The 26,265-nt window shown below is 36.6% G+C and overlaps 1 protein-coding gene across 1 annotated transcript in view; it reads right to left on the minus strand.

Annotated features, from left to right (window-relative positions):
- LOC105199966 (target of rapamycin complex subunit lst8) overlaps positions 1–26,265 on the minus strand; it is a 62,113-nt gene that overhangs the window by 18,825 nt on the left and 17,023 nt on the right. The window contains exon 4 of the mRNA XM_026139058.2: positions 6,472–6,622. Within this exon, the coding sequence (XP_025994843.1) occupies positions 6,472–6,622 (151 nt within the window). The remainder of the gene's footprint in view (positions 1–6,471; positions 6,623–26,265) is intronic.

Raw genomic sequence — 26,265 nt, forward strand, 5'->3', positions numbered from 1 at the left:
CAAGAAAATGCAATAAAAAAAATATAATGTTAAAGTATCGGTAGTTACCTAATTAAAAGGTATCGGTACTTCCCTAACATTCTATATTTTTTATTGCATTTTCTTGTAGTCAATTTCGAGAACTTTCCAAAATCCTATAAAAAAATTTATTTTATGCAAAGAAAGTACGTTTTTTGCAACATTCTGAGACAGTTGGTAACATGGCCGTAAATGGGCAATCTTCGGGGTGGGAGATATTACCGTCCGCACACGGCAAAACCAATATTCTCGTACGGTTCGCATCCTCACTTTTATCAAGAAACTGTAAACGTTTCGTGGTGCATGCGCTGAGCATAGGGTCGAATGCATGAGCGAAGATAGTATACTGATATAACCTATAACCGGGACAGGCAGGGACAGGAAAACGCGTTTGTTTCCCCTGAATGCCACAAAAAAGTACTTTTTTTGCATAAAATACCGTATGCAACATGGGGCGAGTGCGTTCTCGACTTCGGACGCTGTTTTCAGCACTCGGTTGCGCTACGTGTGCGTAGCTACGCCTCGTACTAAAAACATTGTTTTCAGTCGAGAACGGCCCCATGTTGCATAGGCTACGTTCCAAATTACGCATGAAGCGCATAAAGTGCAATACTGATGCGCAACGCTTTAAAATCGTTTCGTTTTTTCAATGCGCGCATAAAGCACATGGAGCGCTTGAGAATTTCGGAACGGTTTCTTATGTGATCAATGGGTTGAGTGGACTTCCTATAAGGGCACAATATTATGTAATATCAAATAATATTCCTGAAATATTATTTAATACTAATAAATAGTGGTTTTATGTCACTCCTGATAATATTATATAAATATTGTAAAAATTGTATATTATATTAAAGCAAATAATGTTATTTATTTCAATATTTTAAATTATCGAAAATATTACATTGCTTTTAAATGTAATAATTGTAAATTTCATGAATATTTTATGCATAATAATTCACATTAATTTTTAAAAATAGTATCCGTAGAATATTTTTATAATATTCCACGGATATTAATAATATGCCATAAAATTATTTTAATTTACAATTATATTTATATTTCGTACGGAACACTAAGAATTAAAACATATTAATCTTTTTTTGCGGATTTCCTTGAAATTAGTATATATTAGTACTATTTCGTTTCTCTCTTCGATAAAAGTCGTAAATTTAAATAATTCTTGATCCATTGTGTTTAAGCTTGTCAATTCTCTTGTCAATTTTGTATTTGATATGTAATTGGTGCAGTCTGAGCGCGTTCCGAATTATGCAAGAAACGCATAGACCGCATGAAACGCATCAAACGCATAAACTGCCCAAGTCGAAGGAGAAGCAGTCTAGGAGAAGTGTTAAAAATACAGTATACTAACCTAACGGTTAGTATACTCTAGGGAATTCATAACGCTCTCAAAGCGCTTTTGAAGCGCGCAATAGCTAATTCGAAACGACTTTCACAGCGCACTCGAAGCGCTTCAAACGTAATTCAGAACGGACCCATAATGTACTATTTCGTTAAGTACTTTCCAAGTAAGGCGCATATGCAATAGAGATTCGTAACCGTAACCGTAATCGTATCCTTATCTTTATTCAAAATCGTCTCTTATGGCAAAATCGTCTACAATGGCAGCCCATAACGTTTAACATAACGTTACGTAAAGAATTGTTAAATTCGTATTATGAATTTGTTTGAATCAATTCTAATCGCAAAAGTACAGAGCTTTTACAAAGTGTAAAAACTTCACTATATGAATTATGAATATTCATCGTTGTAAAAAAATATTTGTATCTTTCAATTTAATTAAAATCATTGTTCAATTATTACGTAAAAAAAATTAATAAAAAAAATTGGGTTCGGCCACTTTTATTGCAACAAAAAGAAAAGGGTCATTACTATACTCTTTTTAATGTTATAAAAACAAATGATTCTGAACAATTTTTTCAATTTACTAGAAAAATTGTTTTACAATTTAACAAATTATTATTGTGGAAGAGCCTTTAACAAAAAAAAAAAAAAAATTATATTTTAGCCTTGTAATCATGGTGGCTTTTGTCGTATAAATGTGTATGTACATTTCTCAATTAGTTCTATTAATCGTCGATCTATGGGATCCATTGTTATTTCACTAGAAATCTAACCTCGTTTGACTCGTTTTGTTACCGTAAGAGCGCTTCCATAAGAGTTCAAATAATTCAACTCTTATGGAAGCGCTCTTACGGTTACATTACGGTTACAAATCCTTATTGTAGATGAGCCTTTATGACGCTTGAAAGTTACAGCACTGTATATACAGTAGCGCAACTCTCGATTTCAGCGTGGATAAAAATGAACTGCACATGCACGAGCGAGGTAGGTAACCGATCATAACACTGTTACTCTATCTCATTTCTTCTCTCTGTTTTTGCTCTTTGTTGTAAACGTTTAGAATTCCTACATAAGGTTATTCAGTAGAAAGTGGCGGGAGTCAGACATCTCTTACGAAAAATTAAGTAAAGTAATTAGTAAATAGTGTTCAATGTTATAAACAGTGCCACAGTTTCAGTGTAATAGTGTTCAGTGTTTAGTGTTTAGCAAACAAAGTCAAAAAGCTAAAAAAAAATAAAAAAAATGTCTTTACAGAGAATAGATTATCTATACAAAAATTGAATAGATATTTTATTCTCTAAAGGAGAATACTTTGATCTTAGCTTTGTTGCAGGTGTTCTCTTGAAAGAAGTTTTAAAAACAAAAAAAAAAAAACTATGTCGGCCCCAAAAAGCACATGGTGTGTCGTTAGACTGTAATAAAAACATATTTACTTAAACCACGAAAATTTTTTTCACAATGTACATACATTGAATAACTTGCTTTTATACAATGATTTCTCGTTAATTAGATTAATTAGAATTACTATTAAAAATATATCGTTTGTTTGAGACAAACTTTATATTCAAGTGTAATTATCCATTAAACTACTTTTAATATCAACTTCAATAAATCTTATTTAAAGGAATAGTTCGCCGTTGTCTCGATGAAGCTTTTCCCTAATGATTCAGAAGAGGTTCGATAACTCCGTGGCCTGCTCGATCTCCGGATTACAATCCGTGTGATTTTTTTCTTTGGGGAGCAATAAAAAAAAATATTTATGCACACCAACATCGAGACAGCTGATGTCAGCTCCGCTCCGCCCGTCTATTGTCCGTCACAGCTTTCTTTCTATAGACGGGCGCTCATTCGCTAACTTTAACATCATATAGCATGGAACAGAAGGCTCAGTTCAAAAAATGACTCAGGACTCTTCGACTTGGATTCGTGTCCTCTAACTCATGGTATACTCCAAGTCCCTTTGTTTTGTTACACCCTGTATACATAAGAGATCTGAAAGAAGAGATGGAAAAGGAGCAAACTGGAGGAGTAGTAGTAGGCAAAAAAAAATTCTGGTCCATAACATATGCAAATAACATCGTTTTGTTGGCAAGGAGAGAAGCGGAATTAAAAGAGATAATGGTAAGATTCAGAAAATACCTAGAGAAGAAAGGACTGAGTCTTGGTCGTAACAAATCAAAAGTAATGGTATTTGAAAGTGGAAGAGGAAGATTAAAGAGAAGAGAATAGAAATGGAAAGGAGAAAGCATAGAAGAAGTTAGAGAGATAAGATATCCAGGCTACATACTGCAAAAAAAAAACGACGGTGCGGAGAAACACATAAGAGAAAGACTGCAAAGAGCAACAACAGCGATAAAAAGGACACGGAGTATAAACAAAAGAATATTTAAAGAGAATCATAAAAGAATTAAGATGTTTGAGGCACTAGTGTAGAGGAAAGCGTAGCTTTATACGGGGCAGAAGTTTGGGGCTGGCAAAACGAAAAACTGCTATACGGGATAAAGAGCAAGTACGTGAAATGGATTCCAAACTTGAACAAAGGAACACCAAACTACATATTGCTGGAAAAGACAAAACTGGAAGAGATTAGAATGCAGGCGATTAGAAGAGCACTAAGATATGAAGAAAAGACGAGACATTCAAAAAAGAAAATAGTAAAGAAATGCATAAGAAATCTAGAAAAAAGGCAACCAGGAGTAGAAGGGAGTTAAGAAAGAAAGAGGAGAGAGATGTTAGAGGAAGCAGAAGTAAACAGGGAGTAGCTAAGAAAAAAAAGAGGCAAGAAATGAAGAAATGGCAAAAAACATCCTGAAGGAATTAAAGACTAGAGAGAGAAGAAAGAGATAGCAGAAGATAAACGAATTCAGGTATAACATTAAATAAAAGAACCAAAAAAGGCCGAAATACTTAGAGGGAAGGATGAAGGACAAAAGTTTGATAGCTAGATACAAATGTAGGAATAAGACGAGAGAGAGTCAGTACTGGAGAAAGATAAGGAAAAAAAGTAGAATTTTCAAAAAAGCAAAAAAAAGTACGTACCATACCACCTTAATCAAAAAGTTCTCGGAATTCATTTAGAAAATTAAAATTACAAGTTTATTCATCAAAAGTGATATTGTCCTCTTCAAAGTACTCCCCATTGACTGCAACGCACTTATGCCAGCTTGATTCAGCTCTCAAAACATTTATAGAACTAATGTCAGTATAACCATCAGAGCTGTTTTCGATTTTTCCATAACCTCCTTTCGACTATTAAAATGCCTTCCCCGCAGTGGTTTTTTGACTCGATCAAACAAAAAAAAAATCGCAGGGAGCCCATATCAAGTGAATTCGAAGACTATTGGATGGTATTAGTTTCGTTCTTGGGCAAAAATTCACGGATAATGATGGCACTGTGTGATAGTGCGTTATCATGGTGCAAAATCCACGAGTTGTTTGCCCACAAATCCTTTCTTTTTAGCAAATTGCTTCATGCATAACGTCTCATAACGTCTAAACAATACTCCATATTAACTGTCTAACCTTCTGGCAAAAATTCGTGATGTACAATACCATTGTAATCCATGAAAACCATGAGCATTGCCTTTTTTTTCGATTGAAAACGACGTGGTTCTTTTGGTTACTTCTGAAGCGTTCATGCCACTCATAAACAATTATTTTCTTTAAAGTATCATTGTCAAAAGTTTCCCAACATTTCCAAGGTTTTCGCACCATTGAATTCATTTTTAACGCAAAATTTAATACCAACTAGTTGTTGCAAATTCAACTCCATTTTTAAAACTGTAAAAAATCAAAAACACGCGCAGAAGTAAATGTACTCAAGACGGCGTAACTTTTACAAATGTCAGGCTATAACGATAAAATTTAGTGGGAATGTCAATGATAGATGTAACAACCTAACCAAAAAAACAGAACTCAAATCAGCTGACTCAGAGTATCGCCTGATGGTAACTCTGGAAACTTTTTGATCAAGGTGGTATACATACAGGGTCTCGAACCCGGAGGAGAGTCTTTGCCCGGAAAGGCGGAGACTCGTTTGAATCAGGACGGACCGCGGTGCATGCTTAGCCGCGGCCCGTCCCTCAGACGCCAGAGAGTTGGGTTTTAGTGGATATACTGATCCGGGAGTTCCACATACCCCATGTTCTGTGGGGTAAATCCCACAGACACGGGGATGCGTAAAATATTTCCCAAATATAAAAAAAGAGTGTCTCAGACCCGTCTCAGAGCCACCCATACACCCCTTTTATATTTGCAGGATAAAATTTAATCAAAAATATGTTCAGACAAAAGTTGTAGGGATTAAAAAGATTTATTTATTGATCTTATTAGTTTGGCCTTGGGTGGCGTCGCAAAGGTCAGATTAAAATTAGATCAACTTTTTTAAATGGAATCCTTTATTTTTTATTGCATATGTTTATAGCTTACCTCGAGAGTTTTCCAAAACACTATAATAAAATACTTTTCCATTAAGTAATTTTCAAGTTATAAGGCTTGAAAGTTACAATACTGCTATCAGCATTATCCAAGATGTACCATGTGAAGGTTACTTAGTCGGATTTAATCTCGTGTATGGGTGTGTGCATACGTGCGTACGTATGTGTATGGGGAAGAGAAAGGAGAGTCAAAGTTACATGTACTCTGTATGTAATGTTGATGCTATAACTTTCAAGCCTCATAGCTGAATTTGTATTAAAATCTCAATAAATTAATACTAAATAATAATAAAAATCAAACAATTAAAAGATTTTCATTCAATATTATTCCAACGTATTTATTACAATTTCAATAAAATATTTCCATCAAGTAATTGCCATCTTGACGAGGTTACAAAACTCATAATGTTTAAAAAGAACGACATGAATTTGCACTGCATCATATAAGCACTTAAACTTGGAAAAGAACGATAAAAAATAGCGCTTTAAACACAGCGTAACCAATGTAAACGCACCTATGTTTTTATAAATATTTGATTATAGTTCTGTAATAGACTGAAACTAAAATTAAAAGTATTATCAAAATTTTATTTTTCTGAAAACTTTTTGTGATTTTAGAAAATGTAAAATTTTCGAATATAAAATAACATACTAATTGTTCGTTGTGATCAGAACGAAGATCCCATAAATGTATGACACCACTTTGATCGCCAACAATTAATTCTGCTTGATTGGGATGTAAATATACACAATTGACGGGAGCGGATACTTGAAATATTCTTTGGCACTGAAAGCTGCTAGATCTGTCATCATAAATTTAGTATTAACAATTGAAAATACATACAAGGTATACGGAAAAATCGGAGCCAAACTTGTTTTAATGTTATCCTGTGGTAATGAGATCAAATAGTTAAAGAAAATTCGTATAAATTTATGTCCAAAGTGCTTTATTGAGAAGTTATAAACATTCAAAACATTTATAATTGTTATAATAATTATAAAAGTTTATAAAAATTTTAGGAAATGGTTATCATTAATTACAGACATGGGTCAGTTACGCAAAAATAAGAAAAAAATAAGTTTTATTCTTGAAAAAGTGAGAATAGTAAATCTATCAAAAAAAAAGTAAGTTTTCCTAGGAAATTGTACGTTAAAAAGTAGTTTATTTATTATGTACTATTTATGAGTACTATCTTAAATCTATGAAATTGAAAATATTAATCTCAAAGTAAAAGTCAGTAAAAAAAGTATATGTTAGAAAACAAATAACATAATACATAAAACCTAAAATTGTTTATATATATAATACATAAAACCTAAAATCACGAGCGTATAAGATTGTTTAGGAATAAATTTCTAAAATTATTTAATTTTAGAAATTTATTCCTAAACAATCTTATACGCTCGTGATTTCTAAACTCTGGAATAAAAGGAGCAGTAAAGTTATACATTTGGTCTAAAGCCTACTTTTTGTAAAACCTGTTTGTCAAAGTATTCATTAAATCTTTTATTTTGAAATTCATGATTATGGGCTCTTTCTTTTAGAATACATGAGACACTTTCTCAAAAATATTAACATTGTTAACAAATTTTTGACAAAAAACGATACCTGGGAAAACGCTTAATTTCGGAAATGTTGCATATTAAACGCCAAGAGAATGGCCTCAATAGACAAGCAGACACAGAATTTTTGCACCATGCTTATGCTTATATCGTAGACAGATTGTAATCTTAATCATATAATTAGTCGCCATACCTAGACTTATTTGTTTCATCCGCTTGAACAATTACCGTTACTTCTCACAACCAAAAAAACCTTGAACAGCATCGATTAATTTGCCGTTACTTCTCACAACCAAAAAAACCTTGAACAATACCGATCTGATAGGATCATTGAACGGAACGGTCGAAGCTCGGAGGGAAGTTGTGAAATTAATTTCTATACACCAAAAACCTTGATCAGTATTGATTGGACCGTGCCAATGAACAAAACTATTGACGCTTGGGGCAACGCTGTAGATTTGAATTTTTATACATTGAATTTCAACCATATGCCAGCGTCAACTACTGTATTCTTTGCATCTTCTTCTTTCGCATGGCAAGTCGTTGTAACTTACAGAATCAATCTTCCTACTAATACTTGTTGTCACAATTTAATGTTTCTGTAAAGTTAGCATCTCATTTTTCTGTAACGCAAGTTTTTATGCAAGTTCTATTTGCACCCTCAACAGTTCTAGAGTTCCTGATAGTTTATAACAATAGTTCTATCAAAATAACATTAAAAATGACAATTTAAAAATATGAGGTGCCAACTTCGCGTGGCACCTCAAGTTTTAAAATAATTGATTTCGACTATAAAATTCTATAGTTCTCAAAGAGTTCTAAAGTTCTTAATAAGTATAAACAATAGTTCTGGTCATTAAATAATTTTTAAAAAATTTTTAATTTCTTTGTCCGCACCTCAAGTTTCAAAAAAATTGTTTTCGACTAGGAAATTCTATAGTTCCCAAAGAGTTCTAAAGTTCTCAATAGATTACATTAACAGTTCCAACCTATATATATATATTTAAACAATTTTTCAATCCACACGTTGACACCGCACTACAAGAATAAAGTACCATGTTGTTAAGTATTCTGGACGAGTTCTTGGCATTTTTCGATAGTTTCGCAATAGTTCTGAAGCTTTCTATAGATTTCATCAAGAGTTCTTACCTCTAACCACTTTTTAATTATTTTTAAACCAGCAAGCTGGCACCGCACTACAAGAGTAAAGTACTATCTCGTTGGGAGTTCTGCACAAATTCTTAGCATTTTGTGACAATTTTGCAATAGTTCTAAAGCTTTCTATAGGTTTCGTCAAAAGTCCTAGCCTTTTACTATTTTTTTATAATTTTTAAGTTTGCACGCCAGCACCGCGCTACAAGAGTAAAGTATCATCTAATTGCAAGTTCTGGTCGAGTTCTTGACATTTTTTAACAGTTCCAAAATAGTTCTAAACTTTCTATAGTTTTTGTCAAGACTTTTCGGCTCTAACATTTTTTTACTAATTTTCAAACTAGCACGCTGGCACCGCATTACAAGAGTAAAGTATTATCTGATTGCAAGTTCTGGATGAGTTCTTAGCATTTTTCGATAGTTCTGCAATAATTCTAAAGCTTTCTATAGGTTTCATCAAGAGTTCTAGCCTTCAACCATTTTTTACTATTTTTCAAACTCGCGCGGTAACACCGCATTTACAAGAGTGCAGCAGTACCATCTTGTTGCAAGTTCTAGACTCAGAACTATTGCGGAATTATTGAAAAATGCCAAGAACTCGTCCAGAACTCGCAACAAGATGATACTTTAATCTTGTAGTGCGGTGCCAGAGCGCTAGTTTGAAAATTAGTAAAAAATGGTTAAAGGCGAAAACTCTCAGAAAAATCTATAGAAAAGCTTAAAACTATTGCGGAATTATCAAAAAATGCCAAGAACTCATCCAGAACTCTCAACAAGATGGTGCTTTACTCTTGTAGTGCGGTGCCAGCTCGCGTGTTTAAAAATTATTAAAAAATGGTTAGAGACGAGAACTGTCGACAAAACCTATGAAAAGCTTTAGAACTATTAGGGAACTGTCGCAAAATGCTAAGAACTCGTCCAGAACTCGCAAGAAGATGATACTTTACTCTTGTAGTGCAGTGTCAGCGCGTTAGTTTGAAAATAATTAAAAAATGGTTAGAAGCAAAACTCTCGACAAAACCTATAGAAAGCTTTAAAACTATTGCAAAACTATCAAAAAATGCCAAGAACTTGTCCAGAACTCTCAACAAGATAGTACTTTACTCTTGCAATGCAATGCCAGCTTGCGGATTTAAAACTATATATATATATATATATATACGAGGGCTATTTTTTAATTAACCTCCGATAGCGCTGTAATAAAAAACAACAATGAATTTTTATAATGTATTATTTACAAAAGTTATAATATATACATACTTAAACTATTTTTCCGCCATTTTGATTCAAACATTTTTCATATCGAGTCACGAGCTTTTTTATACCCTCTGCGAAGAACGTTCCCGCCTGTTTTTGTAGCCAGTTTGTCACGCCGATCTGTAGTTCCTCATTTGAATTGAAACGTTGTCCTCCTAGTGCCTTCTTCATGTGAAGGAACAGATGGAAATCACTAGGTGCCAAGTCCGGGCTATACGGCGGATGATCGAATATATCCCATTTGAATTTTTCGATAAGTCATTGCGTCGGCCCGGCAGTGTGAGGTCGAGCGTTGTCATGCAACAAAACAATTCCCGATGACAGCATTCCTCTCCGTTTGCTCTTTATTGCTCTGCGCAATTTCTGCAGCGTTTCACAGTATCTAGCTGTGTTGATTGTTGTTCCCTGTTCCATAAAGTCGACGATCAAGATTCCCTTTTGATCCCAGAACACGAAACATCTGCTTTTTGTTTGAGAAGGTTTGCTTAAATTTCTTCGGTTTGTTTGGAGAATGGCTGTGCATCCACTGTTTCGACTATTCTTTTGTTTCTGGATTTTCGAATTTGACCCACGTTTCATCCCCCGTGACAATCTTCTTCAAAAATTCGTTCCCTTCATCATGGTAACGTCGAAGAAACATTACAGCCGAGCCCATTCGCCGAGTCTTGTGGCCGTCAGTCAGCATCTTCGGGACCCACCGCGCACATAACTTATGATATCCAAAGTTTTCCGTAATAATCTTATACAGAAAAGATCTTGAAATTTGAGGAAAGGTATCGGTCAGTTCAGAAATGGTAAAAAGACGCCGTTCACGAACAACTTGATCCACTTGCTGAACGATGGTTTCAGTTGCCACAGATTTTTTTTCCTCTGCCGGCCTCGTTGTGAATGTCGGTACGTCCTTCTCGAAATTTCCTACACCAATCACGCACCACGCCGTCACTCATGAATTCATTACCGTACACACGACACATTTTTCTATGAATTTCAGCTGCATTATTTTCTTCGGCCTGCAAAAAGCGAATAACGGAACGCACTTCGCACTTGGCGGGAAACTCGATCGTAGTCGACATATTTAAACGCTCGCTGTTTGATTCTCAGTAACAATGGCATTCTTATAGCGTTTTCGATTGGGAAAAAGTTAGTGCGCACCAGTGCGCACTCAGTTCACGCCAACACTGGACAAGTTCCATGAGTTGCACTGAATAGTGCAAATGCAAAAGAACACGCCCAAATTTTTAATGCAAATGTCACTTAAGTTAATTATAATAGATCACGCGAAAAAGAAAAAAGTAACCTCAAAAAAGTAATCTCGTGCTCAGTAAGTAATGATTTTTACTATATGTAATTAAATAGTATATAATCATTAAAAAAATGCTATTATATTACATCAAGTAATTAATTATATTTTAAAAAAGGTATAAAATTGATGTACTTGTATAAAAGATATAACACTTACTTAATGGTGTCATTATCCATTTTTTTTCACACATGCTACATAATTACAGTTTTTGGAATCATTCTTCTAGTTCGGAAGATTGCAATTATTTCTTCTTCCTTGCTTAAACTAGAAGAAGATTTCAATGTCTCCAAAATATTAAAAAGATCCAAATCCGGATTGCTCATCTTTTCAAATTTGAAACTTCGTTCGTTATTGCTTACAATAATGCACTGATGCTTGCATGCATCCAATGCACTGAACTGGCACGGTCAAAATATCTCGTGCCACTTAGTGCGCACTGAGTGCGCACTATACGAGTGTCGTGCGTTCAAACGAACACGTGACACTAGCCAAGTGCGCATTGGCACTGCCAATCGAACACGCGCCTGACACTGAGTGCAACCAATGCATCCCAATCGAAAACGCTATTACTAATAATGGGCAAACAGGTAACAGTGCTACCAACTTAATTGCGCAAGAGCGGGTTCTGTATTGCAACTAGGAATTTTGTACAATGTAATCGGAGGTTAATTAAAAAATAGCTCTCGTATATAGAATGATTCAAAATAACTTTATGTTCTTAAAGAGACATATTCCTGAGGTTATTCTGAAACAACTTTTTCTTTGGCAAAAACTTGTCTGAAGCATGAAGTTTTTAAATAATAAAAAGAAACGGTTATCCAATAACCGGGCGCATATAGCGGTGAAGCAGGGCCGGCGCAATTCACCGTTCAATGGGCGATTACGTAAGGCGATCGCAGTGATAAGCTGACAGCTCGAACACTGCTTTCCCTCCCTTTCCCCTCTCTCATTCTCTCTCAAAACCTTTATCCCATTCTTATTCTCATTTTTTTCTTAATTATTTATCAATTCATACACTAAAATAATGCTAGAATTGAAAACAATATTTAATTATTTGACGTCTTTCTTTTAATAATTTTGTACAAGTAAAAAAAATATTCTTTTTAAGTCAAAATCATATTTAAAATGCGTGAATGAAAAATAAAAATGCAGAGTAAAAGAGAAAAAGAGAAAGAGAGAGAGACAAGTTTGATCAAATTTGAACGTGTATACTCACTTATCATCCTGCACAGCAATCAGCTTTATCTTCACAAAGACAGAATATTCATATTAAACTCAAGACTTTCCTCTTTTCTTCTTAAATCACATCTCTTGTCACATTCACTGCAATCATTGTCTTGATCAAAAATTACTAATCACTTTATACAAATCACTATTGTCAATTATTATTAGTCACTATTAATCACGCGTGAGAATTACTCAAAGAAAGAAACGCGTGTTTACACGACGAACACACGACACGTGTTTACAACAAAGAGGTTGGGTTAGGTTAGGTTAGGTTTGGGGGGCCCTCCCGGTGGCGGCGTCATGCGCGTCGTCGCCGGGAGGGCCCGCCGGCGCGGCTAAGGTCTCCCCCTACGGGGGTTTGAGCCGAGCCGAGAAGGAACGGTGGGAAGGGGGGACCCTCACAGCGCCGGCTAGACCGGACAGAGGGTCCCACCCTCCCCACCGTTGAGGAGGTACGCCTCGGGCGGAATCAGCGGCGGGGTAGTTGCCCGGCTGACCCGTCTCGGGGCTTGGGACGCGGGAGTGCGTACCTAGGGCCCTCTCCCAAGGGGGCCCGACGCACTCCCGGCGTCCCGGTTCGGGCGGCTGGGGCTCGACTTCGGTCGAGTTCTGGCCACTAACTCCGGAGGGGGGTTTCTGCCCTTGGGCGGGGACCCGTTTGGGCTAGGACGGATCGCGGTGCATGCTTAGTTTGATCCCGTGATCCGTCCCGAGCCCAGATGCCGGAAAAGTTTAGTGAGTATGTCGGCTAGTCAGTTCAATGAGTCTCACATACCCCGCGTTCCTGTCCCCACAGGACCGGGGACCCATAAAGGCGTTTCCCAACTATAAAAAAAAAAAAAAAGGTTAGGTTAGGTTAGGTTATATCCTCTTTGCTTCACGAGCAAGCAGTCAACTAATTTTATTGTTCGCGGTATCACTGCGTGATTGACGTTTTAAAAGTTAGAACGCGATAACTAAAAATTAAAAATACTGTTGCTCTCGTGTGTTTAGCCTGTGACCATGAACTCGAAGATTTCACGGTCATTCCGGACGAGCCCCAAACGTTGCACCCGCGGCGCGTTGACGGCTCACGTTTCTCGAGCGACTGTCACTTGTCTCATATGAAACTCAGTCTTTCGGTCGTCAAAAACCGGGAAGACCTTGAAATCTTCGAGATTACGGTACATGCACGTGTTTCATTTTTTGAGTAATTCCCACGCGTGATTAGTAGTGACTAATAGTAATTGACGATTGTGATTTGTATGAAGTGATGCGTTAGTATTTTTCGATCAAGAGAATGATTGCAGTGAATGTGACAAGTGATGTGATTTAAGAAGAAAAAAGAAAAATCTCGAGTTTGGATATTTTGTCTTCGATAAAGATAAAGGCTGATTGCTGTGCAGGATGTTAAGTGAGTATACACGTTCAAATTTGATCAAACTCGTCTCTCTCTCTCTCTTTCTCTCTCACTCTGCATTTTTATTTTTCATTCACGCATTTTAAATATGGTATTTTTAACTTAAAAAAAAAAATATTTTTTTACACGTACAGAATTATTAAAAGCAAGGCGTTATCAAATAATTAAATATCGTTTTTAATTTTAGCATTATTTCAGTGTTAGTGTACGAACTGATAAATAAATAAGAAAAAAATGAGAATGAGAATGGGATAGAGGTTTTTAGAGAGAATAAGAGAGAGGGAAAAGGGAGGGAAAGCAGTGTTCGAGCTGTCAGCTTATCACTGCGATCGCCTTACGTAATCGCCCATATCAAACGGTGAGTTGCGCCGGCCCTGCCTCACTGTTATACGCGCCCGGTTATTGGATAACTATTTCCTTTTATTATTTAAAAACTATGCTTCGGACAAGTTTTTGCCAAAGAAAAAGTTGTTTCAGAATAACCTCAGAAATATGTCTCTTCAAGGACACATAAGGTTATTCTGAATCACCCTATATATATATATATATATATATATATATATATATATATATATATATATAGGGTAATTCAGAATAACCAGTTGTCTTTCAAGGGACGTATTCCCGGTCGAATTCTAAGACGATTTTTCCTTTGCCAAAAATTTGTCAGACGCTTAGATTTTGAAATATCAACCGATTAAGTTAGCGTATCACGGGTCGAATACAGATGTTACGCAGGGGCGGCGCACTCACTGTTACGCGCGGGTGTGTCGTAAGGTGCCTGCTGCGCTAAGCTGATACAACACACAAGTCTTTCTCCCCTCTTACTCTCTCTCTCTCTCTCTCTCTCTCTTTCTCTCTCTGTCACATCACAATGCTAGCTTTAACTTAAAAATGTAATTAATTTTCTTCTTAATTTTAATGATTTTAATAAGAGAAGTGCCAGGAAAGTCTTTATACAGTCGAAGAATCGAACAAAGAATTGCACGAAATCTAGATATTTAATTACATTTAATAAATTATGTCATCGCAAGTATTCAAACAAATATTTATTAAAATTTAATAACTTTTTTTCTCAGTGTAGAATCTCTTGATATAAAAAAATAATTTTATTAAAATAAATAGAAAAATATTTTTCAATAAATTTTATTATTATAAACAATATTAATCACTACTTTACTTTTAAATTGCCGCGTTCTAATTTCTGTTCGACCAATCACGCATTCATATTTGATCATAACGTATCCCATAAAATCAGTCGGCTCTTTCCTGTTGTCGAGTAAACACGTGTTGTCTGTTCGTCGCGCGTAAACACGAGTTTTATCGAGATACATATCTTCGCACGCCAAATGACTAATAATTATTTACAGTGATCGTTACTCGAAGTGATCGTTAATTAGTTACTGAAGTTTTATTGATCAAGTGAATGAATTGTGTATTATAATATTAAAGTGATACTTTACGAGAGGATCAAAGAAACTTTGGTCTGTCTCATCGTGGAGACAACTAATTGATTGCTGTACAGAATAATACGTAAGTAAATGCATGTCCAAACTTGTTCATGCAAGTACGCGTGCACGTGCGCGCGCGCGTTTGCTCTCCCCCCTCCCCTCTCTCTATCTCTCTCTCTCTGTAACAAAAAAAGTACTACTGTTTCTAAAAACTCGAGATGTAAATACTTTTGTAGATTTCGTGCAATTCTTTGTTCGATTCTTCGACTGTACAAAAAATTTCCTGGCACTTCTCTTATTAAAATCATTAAAATTAAGATGAAAATTAATTACAGTTGTAAGTTAAAGCTAGTATTGTGATGTGACAGAGAGAATGAATGAATGAATAAGCATTTATTCTGTCCTAGGGCAAGCCCTCTAAGGACGCACAGAAGTACAGAAAAACGTAGAGAGTAACAATAATATCACTTACAAACTAAGAACAAACGAAATTGCAGGAGAATACTAAGCTGCAAAGAAGAAGTAGATATAACTGAGATAACTAAACTATGTAATAATTCTGTAATAACAAAACAAAACAAATGAAATAACATATCGGTGATAGTAATGTTTGTAGTGAGTGAAGTTGAGGAGCGCTATGTGCCTGGCGGGGGGGGGGAGGGATTATAGCACGACCGCGGCTCAATAAATAGCCGAAGAGCGAGCGCTTAAAGGCGCTAGTTGAGGCAGTCTCCCTGACGGCAGGAGGGAGATTGTTCCAAAGAGAGCATGCGGTCGAATGAAAGGAACGTTGGTAGGTGGAGGTGCGGCAGAAGGGGATGGCAAGATCGAGGGAAGAGGAGGGGGAGGAGCGCAGGTGTGAGAGAGGGCGGTGAAGAGGACGGAAATTTTCCGAGAGATAGGGGGGAGACGAATTAAGGATGATAGAGAATAGGAGGCAACATGTGAGATACTCCCTCCTGTCGTCAGAGCTGAGCCACCCCAACCTCTCGTAGTACCCCGAAATGTGCTCATCCTTGCGAAGATTGTAAATGAACCGCACGCATGAGTTCATTAGGCGTCTTAGCTTTAGTTTTTGTTGCCCCGTTAAATCTGTAAAGAGGGCCGCACAGTAGTCAAAGACGGGGAAGATGAGAGCCGTGACGAGCTGAGTACGGAGGCGCAAGGAGAGGCAGCCGGAGAAAGCTTTTAGCCGCCAAAGGATACCGTTGACGCGGCTCGAGGTGCCGCGAACTTGTTCCGACCAGCTGAGAGAGCTGGATAGACAGATGCCGAGATTTGTGACCTTGTCGGTTGTTTCAATTGGTGCGCCGTTGAGGTGAAGTTGGATACGAGAGGAGGGGATGCTGTTGATGAATTTAGAGGACCCCAGGAGCATGGATTTGGTTTTGCGAGCGTTAAGGATGAGAAAGTTGTTCTGGGCCCAGGACTCGATTGCGGCAATGTCCGCTCTGACCTTAGCGAGAGCGTCAATTTCAGCAGGTGGAAAGTAAATGTAAATTTGAAGGTCGTCCGCGTACAGGATGTGGTTGCAATGTTTTAGGACGGATCTGAGATCGTTAATGAAGAGTGAAAAGAGCAGGGGGCCGAGAGCCGAGCCCTGGGGGACCCCGGCGAGAACAGGCATCCAAGACGAGAAGAAGCCGTCCGGGCCACGCACGCGCTGGTGACGCCCCGTAAGGTAGGACCGCACCCATTGGCAGGCGGAGGGAGACAGGCGGAAGGAGCACAGCTTACGAAGAAGGAGCTCGTGAGAGACCGTATCGAAGGCCTTTGTAAAGTCGAACAGGACGAGCAAAGTGACCATCCTTTTATCGATGGCCAGTCTCACATCGTCGAGCAGCTTCAGTAGAGCCGTTTGTGTGCTATGCCCCCTTCGGAAGCCGGTTTGGAGAGGATCAAGAAGGTTGTAGGTCAATAGGTGGGAGGAAAGTTGCTCGAAGGCAACGCGTGAGAGAGAGAGAGAGAGAGAGAGAGAGAGAGAGAGAGAGAGAGAGAGAGAGAGAGTGAGTGAGTGAATGAGTGAGAAGGGAGAAATACTTGTGTGTTGTATCAGCTGAGCGCAGCAGGCACCTCTCGACACACCCGCACGTAATGGTGAGTGCGCCGCCCCTGCGTACCATCTGTATTCGACATGCTTGATACGCTAACTTAATCGGCTGATATTCTAAAATCTAAGCGTCTGACAAATTTTTGGCAAAGGAAAAATCGTTTTAGAATTTGATCAGGAATACGTCCCTTAAAAGACAACGGGTTATTCTGAATCACCCTGTATACACACATATACAGGGTGTTTCAGACCACCCGTACACCCCTTTTCTCTTCGCAGGATTAGGACCAATTAGGACCAAAATATGTTCAGACGAAAGTTGTAGGGTTTCAAAAGATCTATTCAATGATCTTATCAGTTTGACCTTGGATGGCGTCGCCAAGATCAGATCGAAATCACATTAAGTTTTTTAAATGAAACACCCTATTTTTGATTCCAGAATCTAATAGCTGGTGTCAAGACCTTTCCAAAACACTACAAGAAAGTTTATTTTCGTTGACTACTTTCCGAGTTGTGCGGCTTGAAAGTTACACTACCGCCAACACCATGTAAATAACAATATAAAATCACGCGTTACGCAGAAAGCCGTGCAGCCGACACAAAGAAAGTAAACACGCGAGCCGGGCCAACAAAAACAGATCATGAAAAATCGTGAAAGTTAGCTGTCGCGACCGTAGATAGTCACATACATATGTATGTCATAATATTATGTAATTACATTATTACTTTATCGGTAGCACACGAGCAATAACGAGCGCGGCTTTCTGCGTAACGATGTCTAACTCGTGATTTTATACATATTGTTATTTGCATAGGATGTAGTAGAGATGTATTCACCACAACGCTATTGTGACTCAACTCAACACGAGTGACAATAACTCTATCAAACTTGTCACCTACGTCTTCAATAACCGTCATATCAGTATCAATCGCGCAACAAAAATCCGACCCTCTTTATTAGTCTAGGTTTATTTAGCCATGTCCTATTCCAATGAAGAAGCATATGATATGCTGCTAATTTTAGGTGAGTGTCGAGGTACATTCATTGCAGCGGAAAGATTGTGGCGGGAACGTTATCCTGATCGGACTCCTCACTCGCGAAATGTTTTTTCACGTTTGGCTAAACGAATCAAAATTAAAGGTGTCGTTCAGCCTCAACATAACAAAGGTACACAAATTTGTCGTCCGATTATGGATGAAAGAACAGTGGAAATTCTTGCATCGACAGAATTGAACCCTTATGATTCTTTAAGACGACGAGAACAAGATTCTGGTGTTAGTAAAATCAGTGTTTGGCGCATTCTAAAAAATAACAAATTTCACCCTTACAGAATGTCTGTTCATCAAGCGTTGAATTATAACGATATTAGACAGAGACTTGTATTTTGCAACTTTATAAGACAGCAACCACTTGATTTCCACTTGAAAATTTTATTTTCTGACGAATGTACACTTAAAAGTGATGGATCTGTTATTACTTGGAACTCTCGTTATTGGGCACAAAATAATCCTCACTGGTTGAGAGAAGTAGATCATCAAACCATTTGGAAAGTCAATGTTTGGTGTGGAATTATTGGAAGTCAAATCATAGGTCCTGTTTTCTTTGACGAAAATCTAAACGGTGATAGATATTCCGCCTTGATAATGACAGATCTTCCTGTCTTACTAGAAAATATTTCTCTGCAATTGCGCCTGAACATGTGGTTCCAACAAGATGCATGTCCGTCTCATACATCGAGAGTTGCTCGTGCGGCATTAAATACTATGTTCCCCGACAAGTGTATAGGCAAATACGGTCCAATCAATTATCCACCCCGATCACCAGATCTCACCGTCCTTGATTATTATTTCTGGGGAAGGATAAAAAACTTGGTCTATCATGAACGTCCGACTACGAGGGATAATATGATTCGTAGAATAAGTGAAGCAATTCGATCCTTACGTGCCGAGGAAATTCTTCGAGCAACCAATGATTTTCAAAATAGAGTTGATGCTTGCATCGCAGAGAATGGTGCTTACTTTGAACATTTAGTCGCTTAACAAAACATACACTCATTCATTCCCGAACGTGAGAGGCAAGGGGACTCACGTGAATCAAGCACCCCAAACGTGAGAGACAAGGGGACTCACGTGAATCAAGCACCCCAAACGTGAGAGGCAAGGGGACTCACGTGAATCAAGCACCCCAAACGTGAGAGGCAAGGGGACTCACGTGAATCAAGCACCCCAAACGTGAGAGGCAAGGGGACTCACGTGAATCAAGCACCCCAATGGGATGAAATTCTCGTCACGTCCACGTCGTTCATTCTGGATAATGCTAAGCACGGGAAAATGCATACAGTTAATCTGGACATGATTGATCATCAAACATAATCAATCCAGTTAATAAACAAAAGCAGAGTACATAAAACTTTGACTCCCCTTTTCCTCCCCCATACACATACGCATGCACGTATGCACACACCCACACACAAGATTAAATCCGACTAAGTAACCACCACATGGTACATCTTGAGTAATGCTGATGCTGGCGGTAGTGTAACTTTCAAGCCGCACAACTCGGAAAGTAGTCAACGAAAATAAACATTCTTATAGTGTTTTGGAAAGGTCTTGACACCAGCTATTAGATTCTGGAATCAAAAATAGGGTGTTCCATTTAAAAAACTTAATGTGATTTCGATCTGACCTTGGCGACGCCATCCAAGGTCAAACTAATAAGATCATTGAATAGATCTTTTGAAACTCTACAACTTTCGTCTGAACATATTTTTGATTGGTCCTAATCCTGCGAAGAGAAAAGGGGTGTACGGGTGGTCTGAAACACCCTGTATATCGGAACTGTTAATGTAACTTATTGAGAACTCTAGAACTCTTCGAAAACTATAGAATTCCATAGTGAAAATCAATTTTTTCGAAACTTGAAGTGCCATGCAAAGTTGGCACATCATATTTTCAAATTATCATTTTTAATGTTATTTCGACAAAACTATTGTTATAAACTATCAGGAATTCTAGAATTGAGGCTGCAAGTAGCACTTGCATAAAAACTTGTGGTGCAAAAAAATGAGATGCTAACTTCACAGAGACCAGTTTAATATGGTGTAATCACTCGAATTAACACCTGAATAGGATAGAGTTATTGTATTCGCTATGTGATAAGGTTGAGCTTTCTCCGTTAATTTTGTATTTTTGCTGAAGATGACCCAAAATCGGGTCGAAACGTTCGTTATTTTCGGTACTAGATATTAATGTTAAAAGAAATTAGTTCTATATACACGCATCAACAACCGCGTGGACTCTCATTGCTTATCTTTATTTCAAGATTAACATTGTTAATTATAAATGTGATTTTTATTTCCCTTGTGGGAGACTTTAAATAGTTCTTAATTTCAGAGTATTTCTGCATTTGTAAAGGTTGAAAAAGATCAAATTTACGGAATAAACTTTAGAAAGTATTCAAAAAATAGGTCACTGTTCTAAGGCTTTTTTACCGGAGTTATATAGGAATACCCATCTTAAGAAACAATTCAAAAACAAGAATGTTTAATTTTCTCTGGATCTCTCTATAATCTTTTAATCTACTAGGCCCATTATGAAATTAATGATAAAGATGAATCAAGAAAGAGCCAACATTACACCCAAAAAATTAATTGTTTTCTTAAAAGAATTATGAACTACATGCAAATTGCATGTTCCTATATCTAATTAGTACTTTTCAATTAGTATTTTCCATTTTTATGACCTCATTAATTTGACGTACTACAGATTTATTAACATTGGAACTATCACAAGACAGCATTAACATTTTACATAAAGAGAGATTACTATTCTTTAAAGCATTAAACATACAATCTTATAAGGTTACAGTAACATGTCTTTTAAAAAATGTGTAAAAATAATAAAAAAAACTATTTTTTTAAATTTTTTACCACAATCGTATTGAAATTTGTAATACTTTCATGTCCTCTAAGTTAGTAGTTTCATTATAACAAACAACAAATGAGTTCTTCTGTGTATCTGCAGTTCTCAATTTATGGAAATATGAGCCCAAGTAATAGATCTGCAAATATCCAAGTTTTTTCTTTTTAAGTAAAAATGTATCAGGAATATCTACGCTAAACATACAATAATTTTTAATAACTTTATAATTTATAATCAGAAAACAGTAACTTGCGACTGCCATTTAACCAACCGTTCTTTTTCTCGGATTGGAGTCGCTAATGTAATACGATATTACTATTTCTTCTCATACGTATTTTCATATGACTGATTAACTCGAGTACAAAAAGAAAAAAAAGAAAAAAAATAAGTGAGTTTCTTTTTCAAAAAATGAAAAAAGTGAGTTGCCTACTAATTATAATAAATATTTAAAATTTCTTTTTTGTAAGAATATAAGCTTCTCTTCGTTACATTCTTTCAAATATACTTTGAAAATTATAATTATTATAGTTTTAAAAAATCCGCTTTTTCAGATCGATGGAAAAAACTAAAAATATTCAATTTTTTCCGAAATTTGATTTCTGCTATGCTACCGAAAACACATGCTACCTAATTTTTAATGTCCATTAGATTAATGTAAACTAGGAAATTATGTATAATCTTATTTTTGTTAAAATTTTTTTATTTTTCTTTCTATTTTCGGACCGTTTCATATACCGAAATGTGGCAAGCTACAGACTCGAAGTAAGTGCGATAAGCTAGGATTAAAAAATCATACACCGCAAAACAGAACGACTTTGGTACTGGTAATGTTACTATGGTTACAGTAATATTTTACTATTTTAAATTTTATAGTGTACTCGTATTTACTGTCATGAAAATCGTGAACTAAAATCAATAAGTTTCTTCGTAACAGCAGGAAATACAAGCTCGCTATAAAATTTTAAATTTTGAAAAATGTATCAAAGTCATCCTTTTTACGGGAGTTTTTGATAATGATTATATTACTTATTCATATATTACGTATTCATTGTGTAACGCTGGTACTTTTCGGTGCGGGATATCGGGATCGGTTGCTCGGATGTGCTCGCCGGATGCCAGGGTTTTTAGCAATAATAACTCCGTGGTTTGGTATAAAAATATAAACGTGTAAACATATTTTCTCAATATACTCATGTACACAAAAGAATAAGTAACCGAAGAGTTCGACTAGAACAAAGAAATGTCTCGTGGACACGAAATGATAATAACGGCGTAGGTTGATGTAAAATATAAAACGTAAGAAATATATTTGCGAGCTGTGCTCACGTACAAAAATAAACAACAGTAAGTGAACGGAATATAATTGACTGCGCGAATACGCATTAATAAGTAAACTAAAAATGATCGAACTCGTACAATAGGTACGGATAACGGCGCAAATGTATGGTAATGTTTTACTAACGATTCTAGATTGCATAAATGGCTTATGGACAAGGAATGAACGGATTCGGAAATTTTAAAGAATAAACGGACGAGCTCGTATAATGCAATATACGTTCGAGATCGGTTAAAAGGAGTTGCTGTGGGGCGGCAAACTCGAGGAACGGTGAAACTGACCGTGATTGGGCCGTGCGTCGGCCGGTTGCAATCGCGGGATCGACAGTGCGCGGCGCGGTGGACAGTTCCGCGCTACGCAAGGGTAGTCGACGGCGGAGACCAAAGTGATCTCATCCTGCGGGGGTGGACACCCGGTGGGGTGCAGTTTACTGGTGAGCCGGACACAAAGAACGGCGTCGACGGGGTTAGACCCGAGAATACCCGAGAACGGATCAATTCTGCATCAATTCTGTGGAAAGTACGTAGTAACAAAAACGTCCATTGACTGTCAGTTGTAGGATAACAAAAGAAAATCAAGACCTCTCGGAAACGTGTCTTGACATGTTTTGAAAGCTTAGGCATCGTGCACTGTAGATTCCGAAAAACTGTGTCTTACAATTAGTCATGTTACGGTTTGAAATAATATAAGAATGTCGTATCAGATCTGCTTAAAAACGACAGTCGTAACATGACTAATTTCTACAGAATTGATGCTTATTTGAACTGAAGAAGACCGTTATTAAAGGTCGGAACGTACACACGAATTTACCTACTTGTTTTGGTTATTGCGTTCAACACCCAGCGCGGCTCTCGAGCTTGTTTATTTTCTTTAAGTAAAGATATTCCTTAGACGTTTTTTGGAAATTTTTACAACATGTTTCAGACTTTTGTTTCATCTGGATATATACAGGGTGTCAGATAAAGTTCGCCTGTGATCTCGTGAATTGATAGAACAAGTCAAACTGAGCAGAAAAGTCCTCTACCATTTTTCAATATTCGCAATAGTTACCGAGAGAAAAATTAACAAAGACGGCAAATAAGCACGTACTTTATCTATCCACCGCACACGGGCCTCGCCCGTTGGTCGCCAGACCAGTGGCAGCCGCGGCAAGCGGCACGGTGAGAAGGAAGAAGCAGCAATAGTTATCTTACACGACTATATATTATTTTTATTTAATTTTAGTAAAATACATGCAATCATTATTATCTTCATGGAAAGAAGCAATGTTTTACAAACACACGTGAATTTTTTCAAGGAATTTTTCTAGCTTTGAAATAAAGAACTAAAAAAACCCATAAAAACATTAAAAAAACGGTTTTTTCCTTTAAAACTATAATTACTATAACAATTATAAAAATATACAAATATTTGACCGCTTAGAACTTTTTCTCAAGTATTTTCAGACATAAATTTGTATGAAACATTTCAACTACTTGACATTATTAACACATTGTATGAACTATATAATTTGGCTTCGATCTTTCCAGACATTCTATAGGGAAGAGTGGAGTAAATCGGACCTTTTTAATTTAAATAACCACGGTTAAGCAGATTGGCGTGCCATTTATAATGTAAAGTGTTTATAAAACATCCAATGTAGAACATCCAACAGTAATTTGACAGTTCTCTGTTATAACATTCATAGAATAAACACAAATATGTATTTTCAGCCATCGTGCAAAAATTAAAAAAAAAAAAAAAAGAAAATTCTTGTAAATTATTAATTTAACCCTTAAACACGTAAGTGAGTCTGAGAGACCCCATATGAAGTTTCGAGCGCTTCCTGTGTGAAGACGGAATGAGATAGAAGGTTCGGACCAAGACGTGAAAAAAGTTTGAAATCTCCTCTTTCGATTGATATGATTGATTAACGTTTTAGTCAACTAGAATTCAAACGGCACAGCAGCAAAGTTTTGTTAGGGTCAATGTGACCCATATAGTAAGTAAAACTTTTTCTGTATTCTACATAAAAAAGCTGGACAAAATACGTTCAAACAGATCGGTTCGCGGATGTTACTCACATATACTCTGTCTAAAGTTGGAATACTATAAAATGCTGTAGAAAAGGGAATTTTTCCAAAATATATCATGAAACACATCAATTTTCAATTTTAGACGATTTAATCAAAAATACCTCATATTCGCCTTGTTACGTAAGTACAATTTTTAATAAAAATAACAATAATATAATTTTTTTTGAACGTATAAATCTTTAGCTTTAAAACGCCGTATTGTAAAATTTTTAAAAATTTTTTGTTGCAAAGATATGATTTTTTTTTAAAGTAGATTTTTAGATGCCCAAAAATACCTCATATTCTTCATGTTACATAATTCTACTTAAAAAAAAAAAAAAAAAGACTTTGCCAAATTTTATTTTGAAAATGAGATTCTTTAGCTTTAAAACGCCATATTTGAAAGTCCTTAAAAGTTTTTTTATTGCGAAAATATGATTTTTTGAAGGAAAAATAGATTTTTGACCAATTTCTTATTTTTGCTTAATGGTTTTTCCTTTATAACTTTACAATAAACTATTTTTTGGCAATGCCGATTGTGCACTTACACTCCTGAGATTCTAAACTTTCATTAAAAAAAAAAAAAAAATTGTAAAAAATATTCATTGGAATCAAAGTTATAGCTTCTCAAAGTTAAAAAAAATCTTTCAGACCCGAAAATGTGTTTCCGTATTTTACAGGATCGGTGTGTTTAAAAAAGATGTTAAAAATTTGAAAGATAATTGATTTAAGATAATTAAAGAATGTAATCACTTCTGTAGTTTATTATAAAATTTGTTCCAAAGTTTAAAAGAATCCGTGTCCAAATCGGACCTTTTTTTTAGATGTTCAAGTCGGACCTACAATACAGTAGATAACTTTATAGGCTTCGGCCGATAAGTGCATCTGTGTTATCACGAGAGCCTGGATATTTAACCCTTAAACACGTAAGTGGGTCTGAGAGACCCCATATGAAGTTTTGAACGCTTGCTATGCGAAGTGAAGACGGAATGAGATAGGAGGTTCGGACCAAGACGTAAAAAAAGTTTGAAATCTTCTCTTTCGATTGATATTTCGGTTGATCAACTTTTTTGGTCAACTAGAATTCGAACGGCACGGCAGCAAAGTTTTGTTAGGGTCAATGCGACCCATATAGTGTGTAAGTGAAACTTTTTTTGTGAGTATTTTACATAAAAAAGCTGGACAAAATACGTTCAAATAGGTCAGTTTGCGGATGTTACTCACATATACTCTGTCTAAAGTTAGAATACTATAAAATGCTGTAGAAAAGGGAGTTTTTCCGAAACATATCATAAAACACATCCATTTTCAGTTTTAGACACGATTTAATCAAAAATACCTCATATTCGCCTTGTTACATTGTAACAACCTGTGTTTTGTCCGAGCGCGGACGAGCTCAGGGAAGCCAGGGCTCGAAGGAAGGTTGCCGGGTTAATTAATTCCGAGATCGGACGTGCGTTTAATGAGAAACTACTTTATTTGAGATATAATGCTGATAATATGTGCACGTAGTTCGGGGATACACGAGGTGTATCCGCGACGGTGCGGTGACGCGATTTCACAATAATAAGACGCGGTATTTACAGAACGGGGATCTATTTACATTCTCTCGGTCGCGCGCACTCGGCCCGCGGCCGGTATGAGAGAGCGCACGATAGCGCGGTCTCGCTCACGCTTGGTTCGGTGTCGTCGCGAGGATTCCACGGTGTTTACGTCGCCGCCGGCCTTGTCGA

Source organism: Solenopsis invicta, chromosome 11 (assembly GCF_016802725.1).
Source record: "Solenopsis invicta isolate M01_SB chromosome 11, UNIL_Sinv_3.0, whole genome shotgun sequence".
Lineage (NCBI taxonomy): Eukaryota > Metazoa > Arthropoda > Insecta > Hymenoptera > Formicidae > Solenopsis > Solenopsis invicta.